This window comes from Hemitrygon akajei, chromosome 14 (genome assembly GCF_048418815.1).
Source record: "Hemitrygon akajei chromosome 14, sHemAka1.3, whole genome shotgun sequence".
NCBI lineage: Eukaryota > Metazoa > Chordata > Chondrichthyes > Myliobatiformes > Dasyatidae > Hemitrygon > Hemitrygon akajei.
The window spans coordinates 64,825,720-64,850,544 of NC_133137.1; the positions used below are offsets into that span (position 1 = coordinate 64,825,720).

At 40.7% G+C, this 24,825-nt stretch overlaps 2 protein-coding genes across 2 annotated transcripts in view; both read right to left on the reverse strand.

Moving 5' to 3' along the window:
• LOC140738646 (ATP-binding cassette sub-family D member 2-like) overlaps positions 1-3,850 on the reverse strand; it is a 49,338-nt gene extending 45,488 nt beyond the window's left edge. The window contains exon 1 of the mRNA XM_073066262.1: positions 2,800-3,850. Within this exon, the coding sequence (XP_072922363.1) occupies positions 2,800-3,705 (906 nt within the window). The 5' untranslated portion in view covers positions 3,706-3,850. The remainder of the gene's footprint in view (positions 1-2,799) is intronic.
• Positions 3,851-21,293: 17,443 nt separating this feature from the next.
• The window catches only part of LOC140738191 (uncharacterized), a 120,407-nt gene continuing 116,875 nt past the window's right edge, over positions 21,294-24,825 (reverse strand). Inside the window, exon 93 of the mRNA XM_073065303.1 lies at positions 21,294-21,700. Coding sequence (XP_072921404.1) covers positions 21,520-21,700 — 181 coding nt within the window. The 3' untranslated portion in view covers positions 21,294-21,519. The remainder of the gene's footprint in view (positions 21,701-24,825) is intronic.

Sequence of the window (24,825 nt, forward strand, 5' to 3'; positions counted from 1 at the left end):
AAGCAAGCACAGACTGAATTTAAAGTATTTCCAGAGAGCCACTAAACCAGATTATTTAGTGATATAATTATTCATTTAATTGCGTAGTTTGAAAAACTCAGGCACTGTTAGACTGCTTAATACTGCCCTTCAGTCAGTTTGCAACTATTGAATTTTACTGTAAAATTACTGTTGGTTTAAAACAGCTCATGGCAATGAATAATTCAGTTACCCCAATTTCTCTGGTTACACACAAAGAATAATTATACAGGAAGTACTGTTTTGTTCTTGAAACATCAGCAACATTACAGCTCAAAATAATCACTTCCTCATACCATCTAATTCTAACAAAGTACCATATTTTGAAATGGGATTTTGGGGAATTATTTGGACAAAGGACAAAGGATTTTTTGTTATACAGAAAGTAACAGTAAGCTTATCATTGATAAAAGCAAAGCTTTAACCACATGAATAATTTCCCACAGCATGACACTTGTTAGATCTTGTCTTCAACTCCACCAAATCTCTAAACTCAATATATTCCTGTTTTCTGTCTCCAGTTCATCAGATAATTCCTCAGCATTAAGTCCAGCAAATTTCCCTGTCAATTTGATTGTTTCAGCCTCTAGCTCTCATCTATCTTCCCATGAGGTGGCTATGGGAATAGATCATGACAACCAAAAGTTTAACACTCAAGCAACACACACAAAATGCTGGTGGAATGCAACAGGCCAGGCAGCATCTATAGGAAGAAGTACAGTCGACATTTCGGGACAGGACCCTTCGTCAGGACTACGGTAACTGAAAGAAGAGATAATAAATGATTTGGAAGTTGGAGGGGGAGATCCAAAATGATAGGAGAAGACAGGAGGGGAAGGGATGAAGCTAAGAGCTGGAAAGTTGATTGGCAAAAGGGATACACAACTGGAAAGGGGAAAGGATCATGGGACGGGAGGCCTAGGAGAAAGAAAGGGGGAGGGTAGCACCAGAGGGAGATGGAGAGCAGGCAAGGAGTGATTGTGAGAGAGAGAAAAAAAAGAGAGAAAAGAAAAATGGAGGGAATAAATAAGGGATGGGATAAGAAGGGGAAGGGGGCATTAACAGAAGTTAGAGAAATCAATGTTCATGCCATCAGGTTGGAGGCTACCTAGATGGACTATAAGGCCATGGCCTCCTCTACTGTCAAGACAAAGCCACACTCAGGTTGGAGGAACAACACTTTCTCTTCCCTCCCCTTCCTGTCTTCTCCTATCATTTTGGGTCTCCCCCTCCCAAATCTCTTACTATCTCTTCTTTCAGTTAGTTCTGATGAAGGGTCTCGGCCCAAAACGTTGACTGTACTTTTTCCTACAGATGCTGCCTGGCCTGCTGCGTTCCACCAGCATTGGGTGCTTGAATTTCCAGCATCTACAGATTTCCTCATGTAAAAGTTTAACACTTATTGTTCTATGAAGAGCCTACCATATTTCCAAGCTCACAAAGCTGATTAGCAACCTAACAGTTTTCACAAAGGAGTTAAATACTTTTGAAAAGAAGCAAACACACAACCATTAACTTGTACATTGTTTCCTTAATGCTTCTAAACTGCTGCATGCTTCTAATGTTTGTTCTTTTTTGTTTTGGATTTCCAAATCTATAATATCTTTTAAAAAATTACACAATAGTTTTGACTTTTGACTTTTCAAAACCAGGCTCCCAGAAAGTTTTTATAGGAATCATGAATTCTTAAACACCTTTTGCTACATGCTCAACTTTAAAATGAGATGTTTTGGGAGCATCCGAAACTCATTTAGAATTTTTGATATTCAACTCCATGTTTTATGCATAATTCAAATACAGCATCTTCTTCAGTTGCATCATCAGATATAATCTTCAATCCATATAATTACTATAAATGTAGAAATTAAGAGGAGTGACAGGAGAATGAATTATCTAACTTGATCAAGATAACCTTAGAAACATCAGTTTGGTGTAAATGGAATGGCCACAATGAACCTAGCCTATCCACATACAACATGAAGATTGCATAAACACATATATTTGCAGTGTACCACTGAGAATATTGTGTTGTGTTCTCATAAGATACCAACAGAAAGAAAATAAAAGGACAAACAGAAGCTTTATGTAGAAAAGGCACAATGATCAACCCAATATATTGCTATAGCTGTATAACCAGCCCAATCCTGATTTAACCATGCTGCACTTAATAGTATGATGCAAAAAGTGCCAAAATATTCATTTTCAAAAGTATCTATTTTCTACAATGCGTGACAATATTTTAAGGCCAAACTCATTTTTTTAAATGTTAATTTAAACAAACTTGGAAACATAAATGCCGATTTGTGCTTACACAGCCTCCTGAGCTAATTTGCACGGGGTGGAATGCAAGAGAACTTCAAGAGGCAAGTTTATGTCTGTAGATAGCCCTTACTGCGCCATAGCATATTTCAATATAAAGTTAGTTTCAATGGATATTGGCACAAAAATATCTTCCTCAGAGGCTGTACACAGGACCCCAATTTTTAAATCAGGGATTTTAGGAAAATATAACACATCTTATTTAAAAAAAAAACAGAAATGTATCCTTTTTCTTTAAAATAATTTCTGCAGGAGCAAATACTCTGTTTTACTAAGCGACTCAAATACGTTGCTTTTGCATTTACTATCAATCTTACATATAGTATCAAGGTATAAATTAAAATACAATGTATCAGATGTAACCCAAAATAATACGCTCATGGCTTCATGAAACCACTTCTCACTGTCATGATAGCCATCATCTAATGAACTTGAGCTCTAGTTTCACTTGGAAATCCTTACCCTATGTCCCCTGTAAAAAGCAATTTCCTCTGCATTGGCTATAATACGTGAATGGATATATCTTAAGTATCCTTTCCTTTGGGCTTCTTCGGCCACCAGTTTGCCAAATCTTGGAGAGAAGGCTCGTAGTACCCTTGCTGTGGCATAGACGACAAAGCCGGCTAAAATAGTGGGTCCCATAGGGTTTGCTCCCCGCGAAGTTGCAGTCTGGATCAAGGTGTACGAGGTCAGCATGACATCAAGGATGGGCTTCGTTAAATTTGAGTACAAATGTGCAATGGACTGAGTAAACATCAGGATATCTTCTGTCAGTGACTGATCGGGATTTTCCAGCCTCCCGTCCATGTTGCTAACCTTGTAGTACGTCTGGTCGGTGAAGTACGTGCGATATGCGTGATCAACCAGGCGGGTGCGAAATGCCAGAGCCAATTTACATTCCAGATAACGAATCACGCTATTGACAAAAGTGGCTGGGATGGCCACTAGGAGCCATTTGACCAGTTTCAGCACAAAGCTTTTGGGTTTCTTTTCAACGATTGTCTTCACGATCTTCCCATCCAACGCGGCCACGTAAATGGAGAGGAACGTCCTGGAAATCAAAGCCACCGAATGCAGGCAGAGCAAACCCAGTTCCTTGGTGAGCAGTTTGGGGAAGAGGATTTTGCTGAGTCCGAGGAGCTGCTGACAAAAATCAGCATCAACAGCCGGAGATTTCTTGGCAAAGCACTGGCCGGGTGTATGACAGGGTGACGATGCCCCAGGCCGAGGCTTGCCATGGAAGTGATGCTGGAGGATAGGATACAGCCTTTTGACACCATAAGTGGCCAAGGCCAGGAAGATGGCTCTGCGAGCAGCCGTCGACTTCGACCACTTCACAGCGGCCGCGACCTGCAGGAGGTGGGACATTGGCACACTTAACTGTCCAGCCTGCCCCAGGAAGATGAGATAGCGAGAAGACGAACGGCCATAACCAAGGAAGAGCTCCCGAGCGTCATGGTGCAGAAAACCAGGGCCACTACCGTCCGCTCTGCGGCACACGTGCGCGTCATACGTCACACGGCCGGCACGTCATACGCCCGGATTCCGGAGCTCGGGGCTGTGACGTTCGACTCCAATGATGTGCGCCTGCGCGACCTGGGCTCCTGCCCGAACTTCTTTGGAGCTATCGTGGGCTTTAGGCGACTGGAGATTTTTAAAATTTATAAACTGTTATTTGGACATTCTATATTGTTTGAAGCATAGTTTTTTTTTGGTGTCAGGCCCGCATCGCATGTTGGTAAACGGCTGTATAGGTTCTGAGATGCTGCATTCCGCCGTGGCGCCTGGAGAGGTAAGAGGAGCGCTGAAGCCCTTTGAAGGCTTGGGAGCATCACGCTTCAGATCCAGTGATCCAGGCAGGACTGCCACCAATACTGAGCAGTAGGGTTAGATTATGAGCAGTGATTGCAGAAATGAAAAGAAAACTGATTAAACTGCAGATGCTGGAACCAGAAACACAAGTGCTGGAAGAAATCAGCCAGTCAATCAGCGTCTGTGTGGAAAGAGAATTCAGCCAACATTCATGAGCCGAAACGTTAACTCGTTCCATAGTGTATGACAGGTTTTTTCCCCCCAAAACTTACTTTTTTATTAAAATATAGTTGTACTTCAGTAAGGGTAATTTAGTTAGGGTTTCTGAGACCGGGGCTTTTTACGATGTATGTTAATGATCTGGACTATGGGATTAATGGATTTGTGGCTAAATTTGCCGATGATACAAAGATAGGTGGAGGAGCGGGTAGTGTTGAGGAAAAAGAGTGCCTGCAGAGAGACTTAGATAGTTTAGGGGAAAGGAGCAAAGAAGTGGCAAATGAAATACAACGTTGGAAAGTATTTGGTCGTGCACTTTGGTGGAAGAAGTAAACGGGCAGACTTATTTAGATGGGGAGAGAATTCAAAACGTAGAGATGATAGGGACTTGGGAGTCCTAGTGCAGGATACCCTAAAAGTTAACCTCCAGGTGGAGAAAAAGGCGCATGCAATGTTGGCAACACACACAAAATGCTGGTGGAACACAGCAGGCCAGGCAGCATCTATAAGGAGAAGCACTTTAGACGTTTCGGGCTGAGAGCCTATGGAAGGGTTGATGGGCCGAATGGCCTTCTATATCTTATGGTCTATTATGGTGAAAACATTTCTGTTTGGGAAAACTTATAACTTGATTAAAGATTACATTCACATCATTTCCGTTCAAGATATCTGTAACTGAACCATGTGGGCTTTGTTTTTAATGAAGAGAAGGATAAGAATATGTTTACAACCCACTCTTATAGCATCTCATGAGTTCTCTACACCAGCAGGGTGGGCAATATTTCTGGAAAGAGAACCAGTCAGTTTGACAACACTTTGTCAACAACGGGACAGAAAGAAACAAGTTTTAATTTGCAAAGATGTGAGGGAAAGACAAATGAGACAAATAGCAAATGTTTGAGTCCAGAATTGCTGTGGGAGTGCATTGGTAATGGGATAGACAGGCACAAATACTTCATCAGGGTGTGGGAATTGAGCAGAAAAAAATAATGTGCCAATATCACAGGTGCACAACTGAGAGAAATGGCTAGTTCTGATAAGGACAGAGAAACTGAGTTGCTAGAAATTAGATAATTCAATATTGAGTTCAGAAAGCTACACAATGTGCTGAGATTGCAGGTAGGGTGCTGTTCCTAAAGCTCCTTCCAACTGTCCACAAAGCAGATATGTAAGAGTGGGATGAAGAATTAAAAGAGGCAGACAATAGGAAGCTCAGGATTGCTCCTGTAAATACTAAAATATAGAGGAGACTAAATTGTGAACAAAAGAAAAGTGCAGCTCTGGAAAAATGATGGATATATTTAACAAAAATCTAGATGAGTACTTGAAACCATAACCTGCAAGCCTGTGGTTAACAAGCAAGGAAAATGGATAAACCTGAAAATAGCATCCTGTCCATAAATTTATGTAATTCCATGAGTTGAAAACAAGCATTTCTGCACACTGAGGATGGTAGAAATTTGAACACTATTCTGGAAATAGCATTTGCAGTCAGTGTGTCTATGTTTACCAGAAATATTGAAGGTTAATATGTGGAGTTAAGTCATAGGTCAGCCATGATTATATTGATTGGTAGGACAGTTTTGAGATCCTACTGGTTTCCCCATTATCTATGTTCTCTGCTCCTATATACTAAAAACTAATATTTATCAATGATTAGAAAAATACAATATAGTATTCAAAAAGTGTCTGGAAAACATTCACCTTAGATCTTGGTCCTTTAGTGACTCTCCTTTCTGCCTCCCAAAAATAATTTCTCCTCCATGGTGTTGAACCTATTTGAATATTTGCACTAAAACTCTTTGCTCTAAGAACAATCATAGTTTTTAATGATTAGTTTTATTTATCACACATACTTTGAAACACAGTGAAATGGGTTGTTTGTGTTATCATACAACACACCCAGGAATGGGTTAGGGGCAGCCTGCAAGTGTCACTACATATTCGGGTGCCAACATAGCAGTTGTAGAGGATACAAAAATGCATTGAAAGTCATATTGTGGGAGGAGAGGAGAGTGGGATACACAGAATCCATACAGGTTGTGGATCTTCCTCCATTCTACATGATAGTTACTAATAGATTGACAGGATCATTTGGTAGAACAGCATTGTTGAGGGTCATCATGAAGCCACATAGAAATGAACATTGTCATTTTCAAAGACACTTTCCCTTTTAGTGACCAACAGATTTCGAGGATGCTGCTGTTGTCATGATCCTGGTGCCAAAATAGCATGCCTGTAACATACTAATCCTAACACATATGTCTTTTTGGAATGCAGGAGGAAACACACACAGTTAGGGAAAGAGCATACAAATTCCTTACAGACAATGGCAGGAATTGAACTCAAATTGGTGATTACGAGGAAATCTACAGATGCTGGAAATTCAAGCAACACACACAAAATGCTGGTGGAATGCTGTCGACGCTGTCGACGTTTCGAGCCGAGACCCTTCGTCAGGACTAACTGAAAGGAAAGATAGTAAGAGATTTGAAAGTAGGAAGGGGAGGGGAAAATGCGAAATGATAGGAGAAGACCAGAGGGGGTGGGGTGAAGCTAAGAGCTGGAAAGGTGATTGGCAAAAGGGATACAGAGCTAGAGAAGGGAAAGGATCATGGGACAGGAGGCCTAGGGAGAAAGAAAGGGGGAGGGGAGCACCAGAGGGAGATGGAGAACAGGCAGAGTGATGGGCAGAGAGAGAGAAAAAAAACAAATATATCAGGGATGGGGTAAGAAGGGAAGGGGCATTAACGGAAGTTAGAGAAGTCGATGTTCATACTATCAGGTTGGAGGCTACCCAGCCGGTATATAAGGTGTTGTTCCTCCAACCTGAGTGTGGCTTCATCTTGACAGTAGAGGAGGCCATGGATAGACATATCAGAATGGGAATGGGACATGGAATTAAAATGTGTGGCCACTGGGAGATCCTGCTTTCTCTGGCGGACAGAGTGTAGGTGTTCAGCGAAACAGTCTCCCAGTCTGCATCAGGTCTCACCAATATATAAAAGGCCACACCGGGAGCACCGGACACAGTATACCACACCAGCCGACTCACAGCTGAAGTGTCGCCTCACCTGGAAGGACTGTCTGGGGCCCTGACAGTACTCCAGCCTTGAACTCCAGGCCAGGTCCTCACATGTTACGATTGTGACTCCCGTCTCCCCTTCCCCCACCACCATTCCGCAATCCCCCTCCCTCAGATCCCATCGTCAGCTCCTTGGCCCTCAGAGGCTCCATCTTCCTCTCACCCCAACCCTTCCCTCTCCACCGATACCACCAGCCTCCCTCTCCCCTCTGATCCCATCTCTTATCCGTGCTGGGTCTTCACCATTCTCTCCGACCTTCAACTCTCTGAGGCAGAGCGCTTTGTCCTCAGTAAGGACCTCACCTTTGTCCCCCTTCACCCACACCTCAGCAAGTTCCGCGTACGCTATGATGCCGAACTGTTCTTCCACCGGCTCTGTCTCCGAGCTTACTTCTTTGGCAAGGACTCTCCTACCCCCACCGATGCCCCCTTCTCCCGTCTTCAACCCTCCTCTAGTCTTCTGCCTGCACCGGATCTCTTTATTGCTAATTGCCGACGGGACATCAACTGTCTCGACTTCACCACACCGTGTTCCAATTCCAACCTCTCTCCTTCCGAACGCTCTGCTCTCCGCTCCCTCCGCACCAATCCCAACCTTACTATAAAACCTACTGATAAGGGAGGAGCTGTTGTAGTCTGGCGTACTGACCTCTACCTGGCCGAGGCACAGCGACAACTCTCTGATACCTCCTCTTATTTACTCCTTGATCATGACCCCACTAAGGAGCACCAGGCCACCGTCTCCTATACCATCACCAACCTTATCAGCTCTGGGGATCTCCCATCCACTGCCACCAACTTCATAGTTCCCACACCCCGCACTTCCCGTTTCTACCTCCTACCCAAGATCCACAAACCTGCCTGTCCAGGTAGACCTATTGTCTCAGCTTGCTCCTGCCCCACCAAACTCATTTCTGCATACCTTGACACTGTTTTATCCCCACTTATTCAATCCCTTCCCACCTATGTTCATGACACTTCTCATGCTTTCAATGATTTTAAGTTCCCTGGCCCCCACCGCCTTATTTTCACCATGGACGTCCAGTCCCTATATACCTCCATCCCCCCCCACCCGGACGGTCTCAAAGCTCTCCGCTTCTTTTTGGATTCCAGACCTAACCAATTCCCCTCTACCACCATTCTCCTCCGTCTAGCAGAATTAGTTCTTACTCTCAATAATTTCTCCTATGGCTCCTCCCACTTCCTCCAAACCAAAGGTGTAGCCATGGGCACCCGCATGGGTCCCAGTTATGCCTGCCTTTTTGTTGGCTTTGTGGAACAGTCCATGTTCCAAGTCTATACGGGTATCCACCCCCCTCTTTTCCTTTGCTACATCGACGTCTGCGTTGGCGCTGCCTCCTGCACATATGCTGAGCTCGTTGACTTCATTAACTTTGCTTCCAACTTTCACCCTGCCCTCAAATTTACCTGGTCAATTTCCGACACCTCCCTCCCCTTTCTTAATCTTTCTGTCTCCATCTCTGGAGACAGCCTATCTACTATAAGCCTACAGACTCTCACAGCTACCTGGACTATTCCTCTTTCCACCCTGTCTCTTGCAAAAATGCTATCCCCTTCTCACAATTCCTCCGCCTCCGCCGCATCTGCTCTCAGGATGAGGCTTTTCATTCCAGGATGAAGGAGATGTCTTCCTTTTTTAAACAAAGGGGCTTCCCTTCTTCCACCATCAACTCTGCTTTCAAACGCATCTCTCCCATTTCCCGCACATCTGCCCTCACCCCATCCGCCCACTGCCCCACTCGGGATAGGGTTCCCCTTGTCCTCACCTACCACCCACCAGCCTCCGAATCCGATGTGTAATTCTCCATAACTTCCACCACCTCCAACAGGATCCCACTACCAAGCACATCTTTCTCTCTGCTTTCCACAGGGATCGCTCCCTACGCAACTCCCTTGTCCATTCATCCCCCCCATCCCTTCCCACCGATCTCCCTCCTGGCACTTATCCTTGCAAGCGGAACAAGTGCTACACCTGCCCTTACACTTCCTCCCTCACCACCATTCAGGGCCCCAGACAGTCCTTCCAGGTGAGGCGACACTTCACCTGTGAGTTGGCTGGTGTGGTATACTGCGTCCGGTGCTCCTGGTGTGGCCTTTTATATATTGGTGAGACCCGACGCAGACTGGGAGACCGTTTCGCTGAAAACCTACGCTCAGTCCGCCAGAGAAAGCAGGATCTCCCAGTGGCCACACATTTCAATTCCACGTCCCATTCCCATTCTGATATGTCTATCCATGGCCTCCTCTACTGTCAAGATAAAGCCACACTCAGGTTTGAGGAACAACACCTTATATACCGGCTGGGTAGCCTCCAACCTGATGGCATGAACATTGACTTCAATAACTTCCATTAATCCCCCTCCCCTTCTTACCCCATCCCTGATATATTTGTTTTTTTTCTCTCTCTGCCCATCACTCTGCCTGTTCTCCATGTCCTTCTGGTGCTCCCCTTCCCCTTTCTTTCTCCCTAGGCCTCCCGTCCCATGATCCTTTCCCTTCTCTAGCTCTGTATCCCTTTTGCCAATCACCTGTCTGGCTCTCAGCTTCACCCCGCCCCCTCCGGTCTTCTCCTATCATTTCGCATTTTCCCCTCCCCCCTCCTACTTTCAAATCTCTTACTATCTTTCCTTTCAGTTAGTCCTGACGAAGGTTCTCGGCCCGAAACGTCGACAGCGCTTCTTCCTATAGATGCTGCCTGGCCTGCTGCGTTCCACCAGCATTTTGTGTGTGTTGCTCCAATTGGTGATTGCGCTGCCTGGCCTGCTGCGTTCCACCAGCATTTTGTGTGTGTTGCTCCAATTGGTGATTGCTGATGCTGTAATGCATTATTCATTCCACATAGCTCCTTCGTTTCTGACCCAATTCTGGCATATCTCTTCTATATCTCCTCGAAGGCAAATAAAATCAGGTGAGCTTTAAGTATGCTAATTTTAAAAAATGTTTATCTTAAATTTCCATTTGTTTGATTCCTTTGTTTGTTGAGACACATGGAGCACATGGACACAAATCAAGCAGGAATCGCAGAATTAAGTTCAGCCTATCTTTGTGGCTTTTTAACTTATCCATTTCATATGAATTTTAATTTTGATTTTGGGATGTAAACAGTGGAAGCAGCTGTGATGAGCCCAGATGACACAACCTTGGCTTTAATGCTGAAAAATTCAATCCAGTGATGTAATTTGGCGTCATCATGTGGTCCAGATCAGAAACAGCATTCACAGAAGGTGAAAATGGGGTGCTCAGTGCTGTGAATCCCAATAATTTCTTAGCTGGGGCTTATGAGGAGCTGAATAAAAAATGTTTTTCAGTAATTGTGTGAAGAAAGTTGCAACCATATAAAATGGTATGGCTTGATATTTCCCTAGAGTTCAGCAGTGGAGGATAGTCATATTTCTGGTGTCAGTGCACAAATCAACAAGAAAATTTGCACATCCATATTCAACCTGCACTGTGCTTCACTCCAACATCATTCTGTCTAATCAAACTTAATCCATAATACACCTTACTACCACACTCATGTTAAATTACATGACCTCACGTCCTATTGATCCCTACACCTACATCTTTTTGTGATATCACACCGTATCCCTGGAGTTATCATCCCCAAATATACTGCAAATGAAGATGACTACATTATAATAAAAGGGAAGAGAACGACGCCAGAAGATATTGATAAGGGAGTGAAGGTTCTCAGCTATTCCATTGCAACTTAAAACAGTGATTTGAGGTTTAGAATTCTCAGTATTTTAATGATAAATTGCAAAGTTTTTGCCTTGGAAGTGATACTTATCTTTGCAGCCTTTACTGGTGATAAAGATTGACAATTCTTAGAGGAAATAAAGTTTAAATATTAGAGTCCAATGAAATCTTACGTTGTTGAATTTTCACCTGCGGATGATAATTGCAGGGACAACAATGGGAGATCAGTGTAAGAAAATATATTAACAACCTTTCCGACCCACCCACCCACCGTACTGTGGTAATTATGTACAGATGGTGCACCCTGGAGGTCATTAATGAAAAGGAGAAATCAATAAAAAGCAGTAGAAAGCATATGATGCACTGACAGACATAGTGTTATAGAGAGAATCAGAATCAAGTTTAATATTACCAGCATATGTCATGAACTTTGTTAATTTTGCGGCAGCAGTACAGTGCTCTACATGATAATAGAGAGAAAAAGAAAACTGTGAATTAAAGTAAATATATATACATATATATATGAATTAATTAAATTAAATAGGTATGAAGGAGTCTTCCTGAAGAATGTGTTGGTTGATGGGCTTTGCATGATGAGCTGTTATATAGGATAGTGTTGTCAACTTTATGGGAGGTCAAACATCCAATTAAATGAGCCCATGAAATGCAAAACTGCAAATAAAAGACATTTGTAATAAAACCAAAACATTCACTTTGGTACTCTTTCCAAGGAGACATTCGCCTGATATGCTGGATGTCTCCAATGTACAGTATTCTGCTTAATTTTAAAACTAGTCCATGTGTGTCTCTACTACAGTATTCTATTTAATTTTAAAATTAGGGTATTTGCCTGGTGGCCACTGATGGAGTAACAGCTCTCTGCTGGTGCTCCTAGCTTGCTTACTTTTGTCTTCAACCTTTTAAAATACTACTGTTAGACGGGTTATTATATTACTATGACTACCAAAGCAGCTTTGGAAGCTATTTCAGGCTCAATTCAAAAGCTTACTGAGGAGTTTCAGCAGTTCAGAAAAAAAAGCATCAGCTGATTAGCAACAAATCAGCGCTGAAATTAAACAAATAGGTATGAAATTAGAAGATATTCAAGCAATCCTAACTGAGCATGATAAGAAGATAAAGGACCATCAAGAGGTTATTACTATAATGGACAAGAGAATGGATGATTTGCAAAAGCTGTATGAAAAGCAATCCAAATCCAACAAAATACTGAGACAGAATATTACTGATTTGGAAAAAAGAAGTAGGAGAAACAACTTGCAAATCTTGGGACTTAAAGAGCAAATGGAAGGAGATAATTCTTAAGAATTCTTTGCAAAACTTTTGATGGAATTATTCCTTGATATTATAAAGTCTGCCTTTGATTGATCGTGCTCACAGATCGCCATCTATGGATTGACTTTGTTACGAACCCCGTAACTGGGTATCTTACCAGCAAAGATAGGAGTATCCGTTGAAGTCTGACTATTTTTAACAGTATTTATTAGTAAAAATACACAAAAATAATATCAATGCAAATATACAGATAATATACAACATCAATACTAAACCTAAAAGAGCGGGTATAATAATAATCAATAAAAAATAAGCTCTATCGTTGTCTAGGGGATAATGAATTGTCCGATGGAAATATAAAGTTCAGTTCGGATCATGCAGGCTGCGGTAGTTGCTGATCACTGTGTTGCAATTGTTGGAGAGAGAGAGGGAGTAACAGCTATTGACTTGCCGACTTTCCTTTTACGATCTTGATCCGTCGATGCGTTGTTTTTGTGACCATTCACGTATGACCCCTCCGTCCTTTAGCTAGACCGTTCCATGGTGGACTCGTCACCCAGGCAAGGGTGGACACACACACAAGCCCCCACCGGTCTCGTAGCATCTCTCCTGGTGCGTCTGAGGGGTGTTTCCCCAGACCCTACTTTTATCCCCACTCACGGGGTCTCAGGTGTCAATCAGGTTGGGATGATGCAACACATCAACCAGATCACTCTAGTTGCCCCCTGAGGGGATTCAATGAATAGAACAGTACTCAATACACAATTCCTTCTCCAAGAGACAATAGCAGTAATCAGTGGTTCCGTTCCGCTTTTGTTAGGAGGAGACATTCCACCTTTGTGTATCCCTGCGTTGCCTCTCTCTCATTACTGACATGAGCTGTTTATCTCTCTCACTTCCTTGGTATCAGACCCGAAATAATAGCGATTTTGCGATTCTCAAAAGGGGGGGGGGCGACTTTGCACCCTTCTGCCCATCAGAGTTGCTCCTCATTCATAACAACTTCAAAATCAAAACCAAGATCTGTCATTATATGTTTCCTTGAATTTCAAATAAAGGACCGTCTGATTCGTGATGCCCGTGGAAAAGGTATGATTGACTACCAAGGTCAGAAGATTCATATTGTTGAAGATTTTTCATCAGGAGTTATGGCAGAAGGTGTTAAGTTTTAAAAAAGTTACGGCGGAGCTATACAGGCAAAATTTTAAGCCTTCTCTTCATTTTCCGGCTCGACTGAGAATCCCAACGGAAGATGGATCACTTAAATGGTTTTGTTTGAAAGAGCAGGTGCAAGAATTTTTAGACTCAAAAAATGACTATACATATATTGAATAGATTAAAAATCTTGCAAAAACAGAAATACTATATATTAAAAAAGACTGTTTAATATTTTTCAGTATGAATAATTATTCTTTCTGTTTGATAAACCTATCTAAAGTTATTTTTTGCAGTATATTATCTAGTCTTGGAACAGTAAATAACCTTGAATTCTTTGGAGTGGTTCCAACAGGCATTCTAAGGGGATGTTTTCTGTGGGGGTAGATAGCAGTTGTTCTTTGACTGATTTTCTCTCTTTGGGAGGAGGGAGGGGGATGGGGAGTTCTTTTTTCTTGAAGCTGATTTGGGAATCTAGTCAATCCTTTGGCTTAGATATACATTTCTCTGACTGCTGCTTTAACTTTTCTTATAAATAGTTTTAAAATGGATCAAAGTATTAATTTACTTAGTTTTAACGTGAAAGGGCTAACTCATCCCATGAAAAGAAATAAGATTTTTGCCTATATTAAAAAACTTAAGGTACCAATTGTTTTTTCTTCAAGAAACCCATGTACGTAAGTGTGATAATGCACGCCTTTTTAATCGATGGAGAGGGTCTCCTTTCCATTCCTCATTTCAGGCCAAAGCCAAAGGCGTTTTGATCCTTATAGATAATAAAGTTCCCTTTGTTCAACATAAAGTAATTTCTGATACTAATGGGCATTTTGTTATAGTATGAGGGAAACTATATAACAGACTAATGGTATTTGCCAGTGTGTATGCTCGGAATATAGATGACCCAGGCTTCTTCAAGTGTTTTTTTTTCAATATTGCTAGATTGAAGTCTGTACTCGTTGGTGATGGGTGGAGACTTTAATTGTTGCTTAGATCCAATTTTAGATCATTCCTCTTTTAAACTAATGATACCAAATAAATCAGCTGTGTTTATTAAATCTTTTTTAATGAAATGTGGTATTGTTGATGCTTGGCGTTTTTTTCATCCGGTGGACAAGGAATACTCGTTTTTCTCTCATGTCCATCATACATATTCCAGGATTGATTATTTTTTATTGATAGCCAAATTATTCCATCAGTTCAATCCTGTCAATATAAAGAGATTGCTGTCTCAGATCACGCTCCTATGCTATCTTTAAATCTCCCTGGTCTTCTTCAAACAAATAGGTTTTGGCAATTTAATCTAACTTTGTAATCTGATAAAGATTGTTTAAAGTTTATGGAGAGACAAATTACTTTTTTTTGAAGAGAATATCTTAGAGGGGACTTCTAGTCTTATCAGATGGGATGCTTTTAAGGCGTATATTAGAGGACAAACTATTTCTTATACTGCAAGTATTAAGACAAAAGCTAATAAAGAGAGAAGTGATTTAGCTAATCAGCTGAAACAATTAGACCAAGAGTATGCCTTGGCTCCAGAACCTGCCTTATATAAAAGATGTGTTGAAACTAAAACTAAATATGATCTCCTTTTAACCTATCCAATTGAAACCCAACTCCCTTTTTGTCAAATTTTATATAGTCAATTTTATATTCATGGAGATAAAACAGGTAAATTATTGGCTGAGCAAATTAAAACCTTTAAACAGCAGATTAAAGAAATATGCAAAGCTAATGGTGATAGGACAACTGATTATTTAGAAATAAATGATACTTTTAGAGAATTTTATTCTAAACTCTATAGTTTTGAATCTTCTAAGGATAACACTAATGAACAATTTTTTAGACCAACTAAACATTCCTACAATTTCTGCCGACAACAGAAAGTTGTTGGAATAACCTATTTCTTTTGAGGAAATTGTTGAGGCTGTCTGCTCATTACATTTGAGGAAAGCTCCAGGTCCAGAAGGATTTTCTGGAGAGTTTTACAAGATCTTTTCCTCACTGCTTATACCTCATTTATGTTCAGTTTTTTCAGATTAATTCAAGTTGGGCAGACTCCCTCAATCTTTTTATGGGGCTTCCATTTTGCTTATTCTTAAAAAGAATAAGGATCCAACTGAATGCTCTTCTTATAAGACCAATTTCTTTACTTGATGTTGATACTAAGATCCTATCTAAAGTTTTGGCCCATAGGATTGAAAATATTTTACCATATGTCATTTCCGATAACCAAACTGGATTTATCAAAAATCAATATTCTCGCTTTAATATTTGTCAGTTATTAAATGTTATTTATTCTCCTTCTAACATGATATCAGAATATGTGGTATCCCTAGATGCTGAGAAAGCTTTCGACAGAGTTGAATCAAATTATTTATTTAAAACTTTAGAAAAAACTTTAGTAAAATTCAATTTTGGACCCATTTTCACTCAATGGATTAAATTACTTTATTTAGCTCCTTCCGCTAGGGTTATCCAAACCATTTAAGCTTCAACATGGCACTAGACAAGGCTGTCTGTTGAGCCCTTTGCTTTTTGATCCGGCCTTAGAACCTTTAGTCATTGCCTTTCAAGAATCTAATGATATCACCGGTATTTTAAGGAGTGACACTATTCACAGAGTCTTGCTATATGCTGATGATATGCTGCAATTTATTTCTAATGTTGAGAATTCGTTACCTCATGCACTTTCTTTACTCTCCTGTTTTTGCCAGTTCTCAGGTTATAAATTAAACCTACATAAAAGTGAACTTTTCCCTTTGAATAATTTGATACGAACAAATTCTAACCTTTTTAAAATGGTAAGAAACCAATTTACCTACTTAGCAGTAACAATCACTAAAAACTATGTATCTATTTAAAGAAAATTTTCTTACCCTATTGAATCACATAAAAAGAGTACTACCAAATTGGTCGCCTCTTTTGTTATCGCTGATTAGCCGAATTAACTCTATCAAAATAAATATAATACTTACCGTAGATGTCGGATTATAAGCCGCTACTTTTTTCCCATGCTTTGAACAGCATTGAACATAGCGGCTTATAATAAGGTGCGGCTAATAGAAGGTTTTTTCCCATGCCGCCAAAACATTTTGCCTCGTAACAGTAGACCAATAAAATTGATGAGTAGTTCACAGAGGTCCAATGAAATTGTACGATAAATCAAGCGCACTTCACAAATTATTGTAAATCAGCCATTTGTACTCACCCTCATCAAAATGGAAAACACTCGAAGAAAAGCATATGATGCAGCTTTTAAGTTAAAGGCAATCAATCTGGCGGTTGAACAAGGAAATCGAGCTGCTGCGCGTAATCTTGGCATACATGAATCGATGGTGAGACGGTGGAGACGCCAGCGCGAAGAACTGAATCAATGCAAAAAGACGACAAAAGCTTTCAGAGGTAATCACAGCAGATGGCCCGAACTTGAAAACTTTCTTGAAGACTGGGTTAACACACAGAGAGCAGGCGGCCGCGGTGTTTCCACCGTGCAGATCAGACTGAAGGCTAAAGCAATCGCCACCAAAATGAAAATCGAAGATTTTAGAGGTGGGCCATCGTGGTGTTTTAGATTTATGAGACGAAAAGGCCTGTCCATCAGGGTACGCACGACTCTCTGTCAGCAGCTCCCTCCCGACCATGAGGAAAAACTTGCTAACTTCCGCACATTCACTCAAACAAAGATAGCGGAGAATTCCATCGGGCCAGATGAAATCATAAATATGGATGAAGTACCTTTGACGTTTGACCTGCCTCTCACTCGGACTGTTAATAAAAAAGGTGACTCGTCCATCATACTGAAAACAAGTGGCCATGAGAGAACGCATTTTACTTGTGTTCTGAGCTGCACAGCATCCGGACTAAAGCTTCCACCGATGGTGATTTTTAAGCGGCTGACAATGCCAAAGGAAAAATTCCCAAAAGAAATCATGGTGAAAGTCAATAAGAAAGGTTGGATGATGGAGAGTCTAATGAAGGATTGGCTCAGAGAGTGCTACGCCAAGCGACCGGGGGGGATTTTTTCACATAAAAAAAGCGTTGCTCGTTATGGACAGCATGAGGGCTCATATAACAGATTCAGTGAAAGCTGCCATCAAGAGTACAAACTCAATTCCAGCTGTGATTCCTGGGGGCACCACGAAGTATTTGCAGCCACTGGACATCAGCGTGAACCGGGCATTTAAAGTGGCACTACGCATTGAGTGGGAGACTTGGATGACGAGCGGCGAGAAATCCTTTACCAAAACAGGCCACATGCGAAGAGCATCTTTAACTCAAGTCTGCCAGTGGATCCTAAATGCTTGGAGCCATGTCACAACATCCACCATCACCAACGGGTTTCGAAAGGCTGGACTGCTGCGTGATGAAGAGGATCGCGTGCGCTCAAGTGAGAGCGACAACGAAGAGATTGAAGTGAGTGATGAGATCCTGAGGTTGTTCAATTCGGACACTGAAGAAGAGGACTTTGATGGTTTTAGTGCGCAGGAGGAAGATGAAGAAGGCGATCAATAACTTTTCCTGGTAGGCTGCAGAATATATATATTTTTTAACCAGTCGTTAGGAGATGTTGGAATGTTGTTCATGCACTGTTCAGTAAAAAAGTATACCCAACGTAATTTGTGTGTTACCGATAGGTATGTATTTTAAAAGTAGCCGTGTTACAGGCACGGTTCGAAAAAAAGCATTTGCAATATGTATTTGTTTATGTTACCATACGGATTTAATTAAAAGTTTAAAAAATCCTCACGTGTGTTAGGATTTAATTTGGGACTGCCGCTTCAGGTCAGGAATGGCTCACGTGATATTAGACAGCAGTACAAGGGAGGGAGGGAGCGAAACTGAGGATTCCGCTGCACCGAAACTGCTAGCGATTCAGTAAACAAAAAAACAGTAAAACTCGTGTGTGAATGGTATCGGGCCAATAAGGACACAAGTGTCCGATGTTATCAAATACCGGTAGGTATAACAAAGTTTAGCCTTACCAAATATGTGTAGCGAGGGTTTGGTTTGGGGGAAAAAGGAGTATAAATAAGAGCAGAATGTAAGGGGAAGGCAAAACGCGTTCTGCAATAAAGCCACGCTGCACTGTAATCCGGTGTTGGTTGTCTCTCTTCCAAAACGAACACAGGGCAGAATTTGAAGCCCAACACGTGTAATATCTTTCTGTGTAAATATCTCATATTACAAGCGGCCGAAAATCCGGTGCGCCGAAAATCCGGTCCGCCGGAAATCCAGTGCGCCGAAAATCCGGTCCGCCGGAAATTCGGTGCGGCCTAAAATCCGGTGCGGCCTGTACAATTAAAAAATTGATTTTATTTCTAAAATTAGAGCCAGCGGCTTTTAATCAGGTGCGCTCTGTAGTCCGGAATCTACGGTAAATTTATAGATCTTTTTCAGGCATTGCCCATTTTTATTCCTAAATCATTTTTTGATGCTCTTGACTCAAGAATAAGCATTCTAGATTAAATAAAATTCATCTTCAGAAAGATAAAAAGAATGGAGGATTAGCCTTACCAAACTAGATTGTATTGTTGGGCAGTTAATAAAAGAAATCTTCCACTTTGGTTATATTACATTAATCGTGATGATTGCCCAATATGGGTTTTTTTAGAAGCTAATGCTGTTAATAAATTTTCTATTATTTCCCTTCTTGGATCCTCACTTCCTTTGTTTCTGAGTAAGTTAACTGATAATCTGGTAGTTAAACACATTAACTACATAGTCAAACTACACATACTATATTTCAATGTTACAAATTGATTATTCTGTATGGATATAGGGTAAGGAGTCTTTATATGCGATTTAGTATAATGTATTGATATATATATTTTTTCTTGTACTCTGTATTCTTATATGTAAATTAATAAAAATATTGGAAAGAAATTTTAAAATTAGTACATGCATGTCTGTACTACACCAACACAGACTCTGCGCATGATAATATATCTGTTAAGTAGGATGTTAGGTACTTAGGATGCATAGATCAGGGGTCACCATCTTTTTTGCACCACGGACCGGTTTAATATTGACAATATTCTTGTGGACAGTTCGGGGGGGGGGGGAGGGCGGTGTGGATGTTAGTACGACTGGAATATAGGTGATAAGTCAACTATAAGTCACTTATAAATGGCTAATACACTCAAATTCGTTTCTAAAAGGGTTTATCTAACAAATTTAATATTAAACACACAGCGCATATTTTCCTCGCATGAATATAGTGATAAGTCAATTATAACTCACTTATAAGTCAATAGCATCATAACATTTTAAGTAACGTTTGGATATTAAACACACAGCATATATTTTCCTCGTATGAACATATGAAATCATTGCAACACACCAGTGAGAGGACAAGGTCAGGGCCGGAGGTCCCCGTTCCGGGGCCGCGGCGGTTGCAGTCCGGAGAGAACGACCAACTGACCGAGGAGTGCAACAGGGCACCCCCCCTCCCCTTGTAGGTAGGTAGGATCTATCGGACGACAGAAGATTGGCTCGAGGAATGACTTTCAGTAGATCACAGTGAGGTAGCTACTCTGCTACTTAACGAAACCCTGAGCCCGAATTAGGTTGTCTGTGAATATTTTAGCACCGGGTTCCCCATGAACATTCAGTGTGCTAAACAGGTTTAGAGGTGGAGCCCATCTGTCCGCGCTCCAGGCCAGTAGCATTGGCACTTCTCACCGGCCGCACGAGGCGGCCGGTTACCTGGCACCAACCAGTAATCCCTGGCGCTAGGGTATCACTGCGTTTAGGCGACTGATGACCTCACATGGGTAATGACTTCGCGTGCATAATGACCTCACATGCGTTCAAGTTCAACAGTGGGTGTGACGGGGAATGAGGAAAGGTGGAGCTGACTCATTTCATATGGACATATCATATTGTTTCCTAGCACATGGTTGGGGACCACTGGCATAGATTCATTTAGGACAAAAGAAATAATTATGACATTAGTGGTCATTCTGAGATCTAAATATGATGGAAAAATATATTTCATTGCTGTAGTATGAGTCTCTGGATAACCTGCAGCTAAAGCTGCAAATCTAGCATGACTCACAGGTGAGATACAATCTCAACAGTAACAGCATCAATGGCAGAAGCTTAAAAGCTCAGCAAAGTTATTTAAAATGTAAGGAACTGTATAGAATGTTAAAGACAAAGTACCAATGTCCAGTCCTGTGTGGCCTAGTGCAGAGGCGTTACTTTGATGTTCAGAGAAATCCATTAATTTGGAGCCTAAAGTTGAGAAAAGATCCAGTGGTGTCTGAGGAAATCATAGAACAGGCAAAATGATATGGGTCGTGGAAGTTCAATTTGCTTGTTGACTTCTGATTAGGGCTAAAATACACTATCTTTCAGACCCTTAATAAACTGTGTTGCTCAGAAAAATCCTAATGCATCACGCAAAGGAATACAGAACTCAGTATTATTGTATGAAGATTGAACATGGATATGCACTTTTTGACAAGAGTCAATGATTCTGTCTACCCAGTGGGTTGCTTCACTCAAAAGCTGCATCCAGCTGGAAAACTGACACTGAAATTGTGAATCAGGAGCAGGAAATTAAACTGCAAAGGCTGTGCTTTGTTGCGCACATTTAACATGAAACATTTAGCGCTGCAAGGAAAAAGTGCTTCATTTTGTTGCAAATCTTTTATTGATTATAATTTCTCATTGAACGTATAAAGAATTCTAACAGTAGGTATGATTTAGAGTACATTCCCACTTTCACCACTTAAGCAAATATAGATAGCAAATATTTTTTTCTTAAAATCACCAATAATGAATTGCTTATTTTACCAAAGGTAAATACACATACTAAACATTTTAAAATTCCTGTATCATTTAAGATGTAATCACATAAACTAATTTTTTTTCAGTTGACTAGATGTGCAAAACTACAGTTTTGCAAAGACTGCTTTGTCTTTGCAAAGTTTACATGTGCAAGTCTTTGCAGAGGAGTACTTGTACTTCATAGTTTTTCCATTGCGGCAGTTCAGTGTTGTTTCTTTTTCCTCTACTTCATTTTCTTGACAACATTCACATTTGTGCATCATGCCATTTTTCATGGAATTAAATCTGAAAAATAACCAAATCATAGTAGGTCAACTTGAGATAAACTGTAATTAGATTAGGATAAAACCAAGTGCATTAGAAACATGGTGTGATGTATCATAGACATACATTCAGTGGTCACTTTATTAGTTACACCTGTATGTTGCTCATAAATAGCCAATTATATGCCAACAACTCAATGCATGGAGCATGCAGACTTGGTCAAGAGGGCTGTTGTTGTTCAGACCAAAAATCAGAATGGGGAAGACTAACTGTGGAATGATATTTGGTGCCAGATGGTGTAGTTTGACTATCTCAGAAACCTCTGATCTGCTGGAATTTTCACAGTCGACAGTCTCTAGAGAATACAGAGCATGGTGCCAAAAAAACCAAAAAAAATTCAGTGAGCAGCAGTTATTTGGGCAAAAATGCCTTTTCGATGAGGTCAGAAGAGAATGACCAGTGTGATTCAAGCTGACAGTAAGGTGATAATAGTAACTCAAGTAATCAGACATTACATCAGTGGTTTGCAGAACAACATCTCTGAATGCACAACATGTCAAACATTGAAGCGAATGAGCGCAGAAGTAAAAGACCTAATGAAGAGGCCGCTAAATGTAAGAACAAACTAATTCTAATCAAATACACAACAGAAGAAAATAAAGGAAGTTGTCAGCTACCTAGCCCTTCAGGTCTGACCTCCCATTCAATATGATCATGAAAGAGAGCAGAGAAGATCTACAAAGGCTTGAATTGGAGTGAGAGGTTGGGCGGGCAAGGACTTTATAGAGAGTAGGAAACTTATGGGTGATTTTATATAAATGTATAAAATCCTGTGGGACATATTTAGGATGAACATATACAGTATTTTTCCCAGTGAAGGAGAATTAAAATCTAGAGGATATTGGTTTAAGGCAAGAACAGATCATTTTAAAGGAACCTGAGGATCAATTTCTTCATGTAGAGGATGATAGGTATATGGAATGAGAAAGTGGTTGATACAGCTACAATAACAACATTTAAAAGGCACTTGGACAGGACAAATGGATGGGAAGGTTTTGGGAGGACATGGGCCAAATGTTATGAGCTTGGTGGGCAACTTGGCTAGCACTGACAAGTTGGGCCGTAGTGCCTGGCTCTGTGTTGTATTAATCTGTGATTTTAAACCTTGTCCTGTACTAGTTCTCCTTAGCACTCAATTCCCCAGTCATTCAAAAAACAGTCATGAACCTCTAAATATCTCTAATGATCTATCAGAACCCACCAAGATAGGGAATTCTAGAGATTTGCCATCCTCTGAAAAGAAATTCCAATAAATCTGTTTCAATAACAACCCCTATATTTTGTAACAATGCCCTCTAACTTTGAGATTCTCCAAGAATATAATGTCCCCTTTGGATCTTCTATGTTTCAAAGTAATTACCTCTCATTCTTATAAATTTCAAAGAATACAAATCCAGTTTCTTTAACCAGATGTGAACAGGCAATTTTCTCATCGCAGGAATTGGCCTAGTGAATCTATTTTGGATCGTCTTCATTAAAGATCCCAGGGGACAGTCTCCAGAAATTTGGGGACAAGTGCACAGTGCTCAAAGTGAAATTGTAAGTGTTTCACTGTTACTCAATGCTAATCCATGTGTTATAAAGGCCAATATTCCATTTGTCCTAGCTACTCCGCACCACATGCTAGCTTGTAATTCACATACAAGAATACCTCTTAGCAGAAACTTTGACTGCTCATTTCCCTTTATAGGTTCTCCCTGACCTGTTGGGTTCCAACAGCATTTTATGTTCGTTGCTCCAATGTGTCAAATATCAGTGCTCCAACTTCTGCTGCAGTCATAATACATCTTTCGCATCTAATACCTCCTCTATATGCATTAAAATAGAGGCTTATCTAGCTGCATTAATCGCACAGCAACAATTACTGAAGGACAAACATGCTCCATAGGAAAAGCTACGCAGAAGGAAGGAGCATTTTAGGTTGCAGGAAGAAATAGCTGCACAGATAGCCAAAGTTAATGTGCTAAGGGCTTCACATGAGGCAAATGCTAAAAGTACTCCAGCAGGACAGTCTTATGGTGTGAGTTCCTATATTGGAAAGGCACAGAGAAAAATAGAAACACTCAATGTCAATATTAATTCATTTGTTCCTCAAATGTTTGCGAAACATGCACAAGAATCTCAAGAGGTAGCTCAGGGTTTACTCTCAGTCTGCTCTAATAAGGCGCTCTGAACCTATGTCATATCCAGCAGCTCAAAGGGCTTATTAACCTACAGCATTGAAACACTCTTGTTTCAGATGATAGAGGTCAAAACAGTATTATTGATATTATGAGTCAAAATGAAATAAAAGCCTTATTGGTACAACAGCAATGCATTTCATTTTTGCCTAAAAGAGACATCCTAATCTTCGTTGGTGATCCATTGCATTATCCTGCATTCATTAGGGCTTTTGAAAAGAGTGTTGAAGGCAAGACCGATAGCTATCGAGACTGCCTCTAATTCCTTGAACAGTAGAGGTCGCACTAGAGAACCTGTCAGAAGGTTAATGTTAATCCTAAGAAAGGATATGGAAAAGCTGAGGCTTTATTACAGGAACATAAATTGAATAGAAATTTGCATCTGTCTACATGCAAAAGGCCATTTCTTGGGTACCAATCAAATCTGAAAATAAGAAAGCGCTTTAAGACAGTAGTCTTTTTCTTAGAGGCTATTGCAATGAAGAAGTAGATGTGAGCTGCATGAGCCTGATAATATATTGACTGTTGTAAAGAAATTGCCCTATATACTTGGGGATAAATGGAGAATAATGGTCTGTGAACTGCAAGAAAGGCACAGCTGTAAGATTACTTTCACCGACCTTGTTGATTTTATTGATTTGATTTTATTGAAAGGTACAAAGAGATTACTGCAGATCCGGTATTTGGGAATATAAAGGATGCGACATCACCAGCAATAAGCAGAGGTGTGAATGAATCTGAATCATAGTTTCATTCTAAGCCTAAAAGAAGCAGCTTTGCCATAATTGTCACCACTATGAGAGGTAAAGCTAAAAATGAACGTATGAAAGGGAAAAGGTCTTGTTAGCCAAAAGGGTTTGTCTGTTCCGCATAGGTGAACATACAGTATATTGGATTCATGCTCTC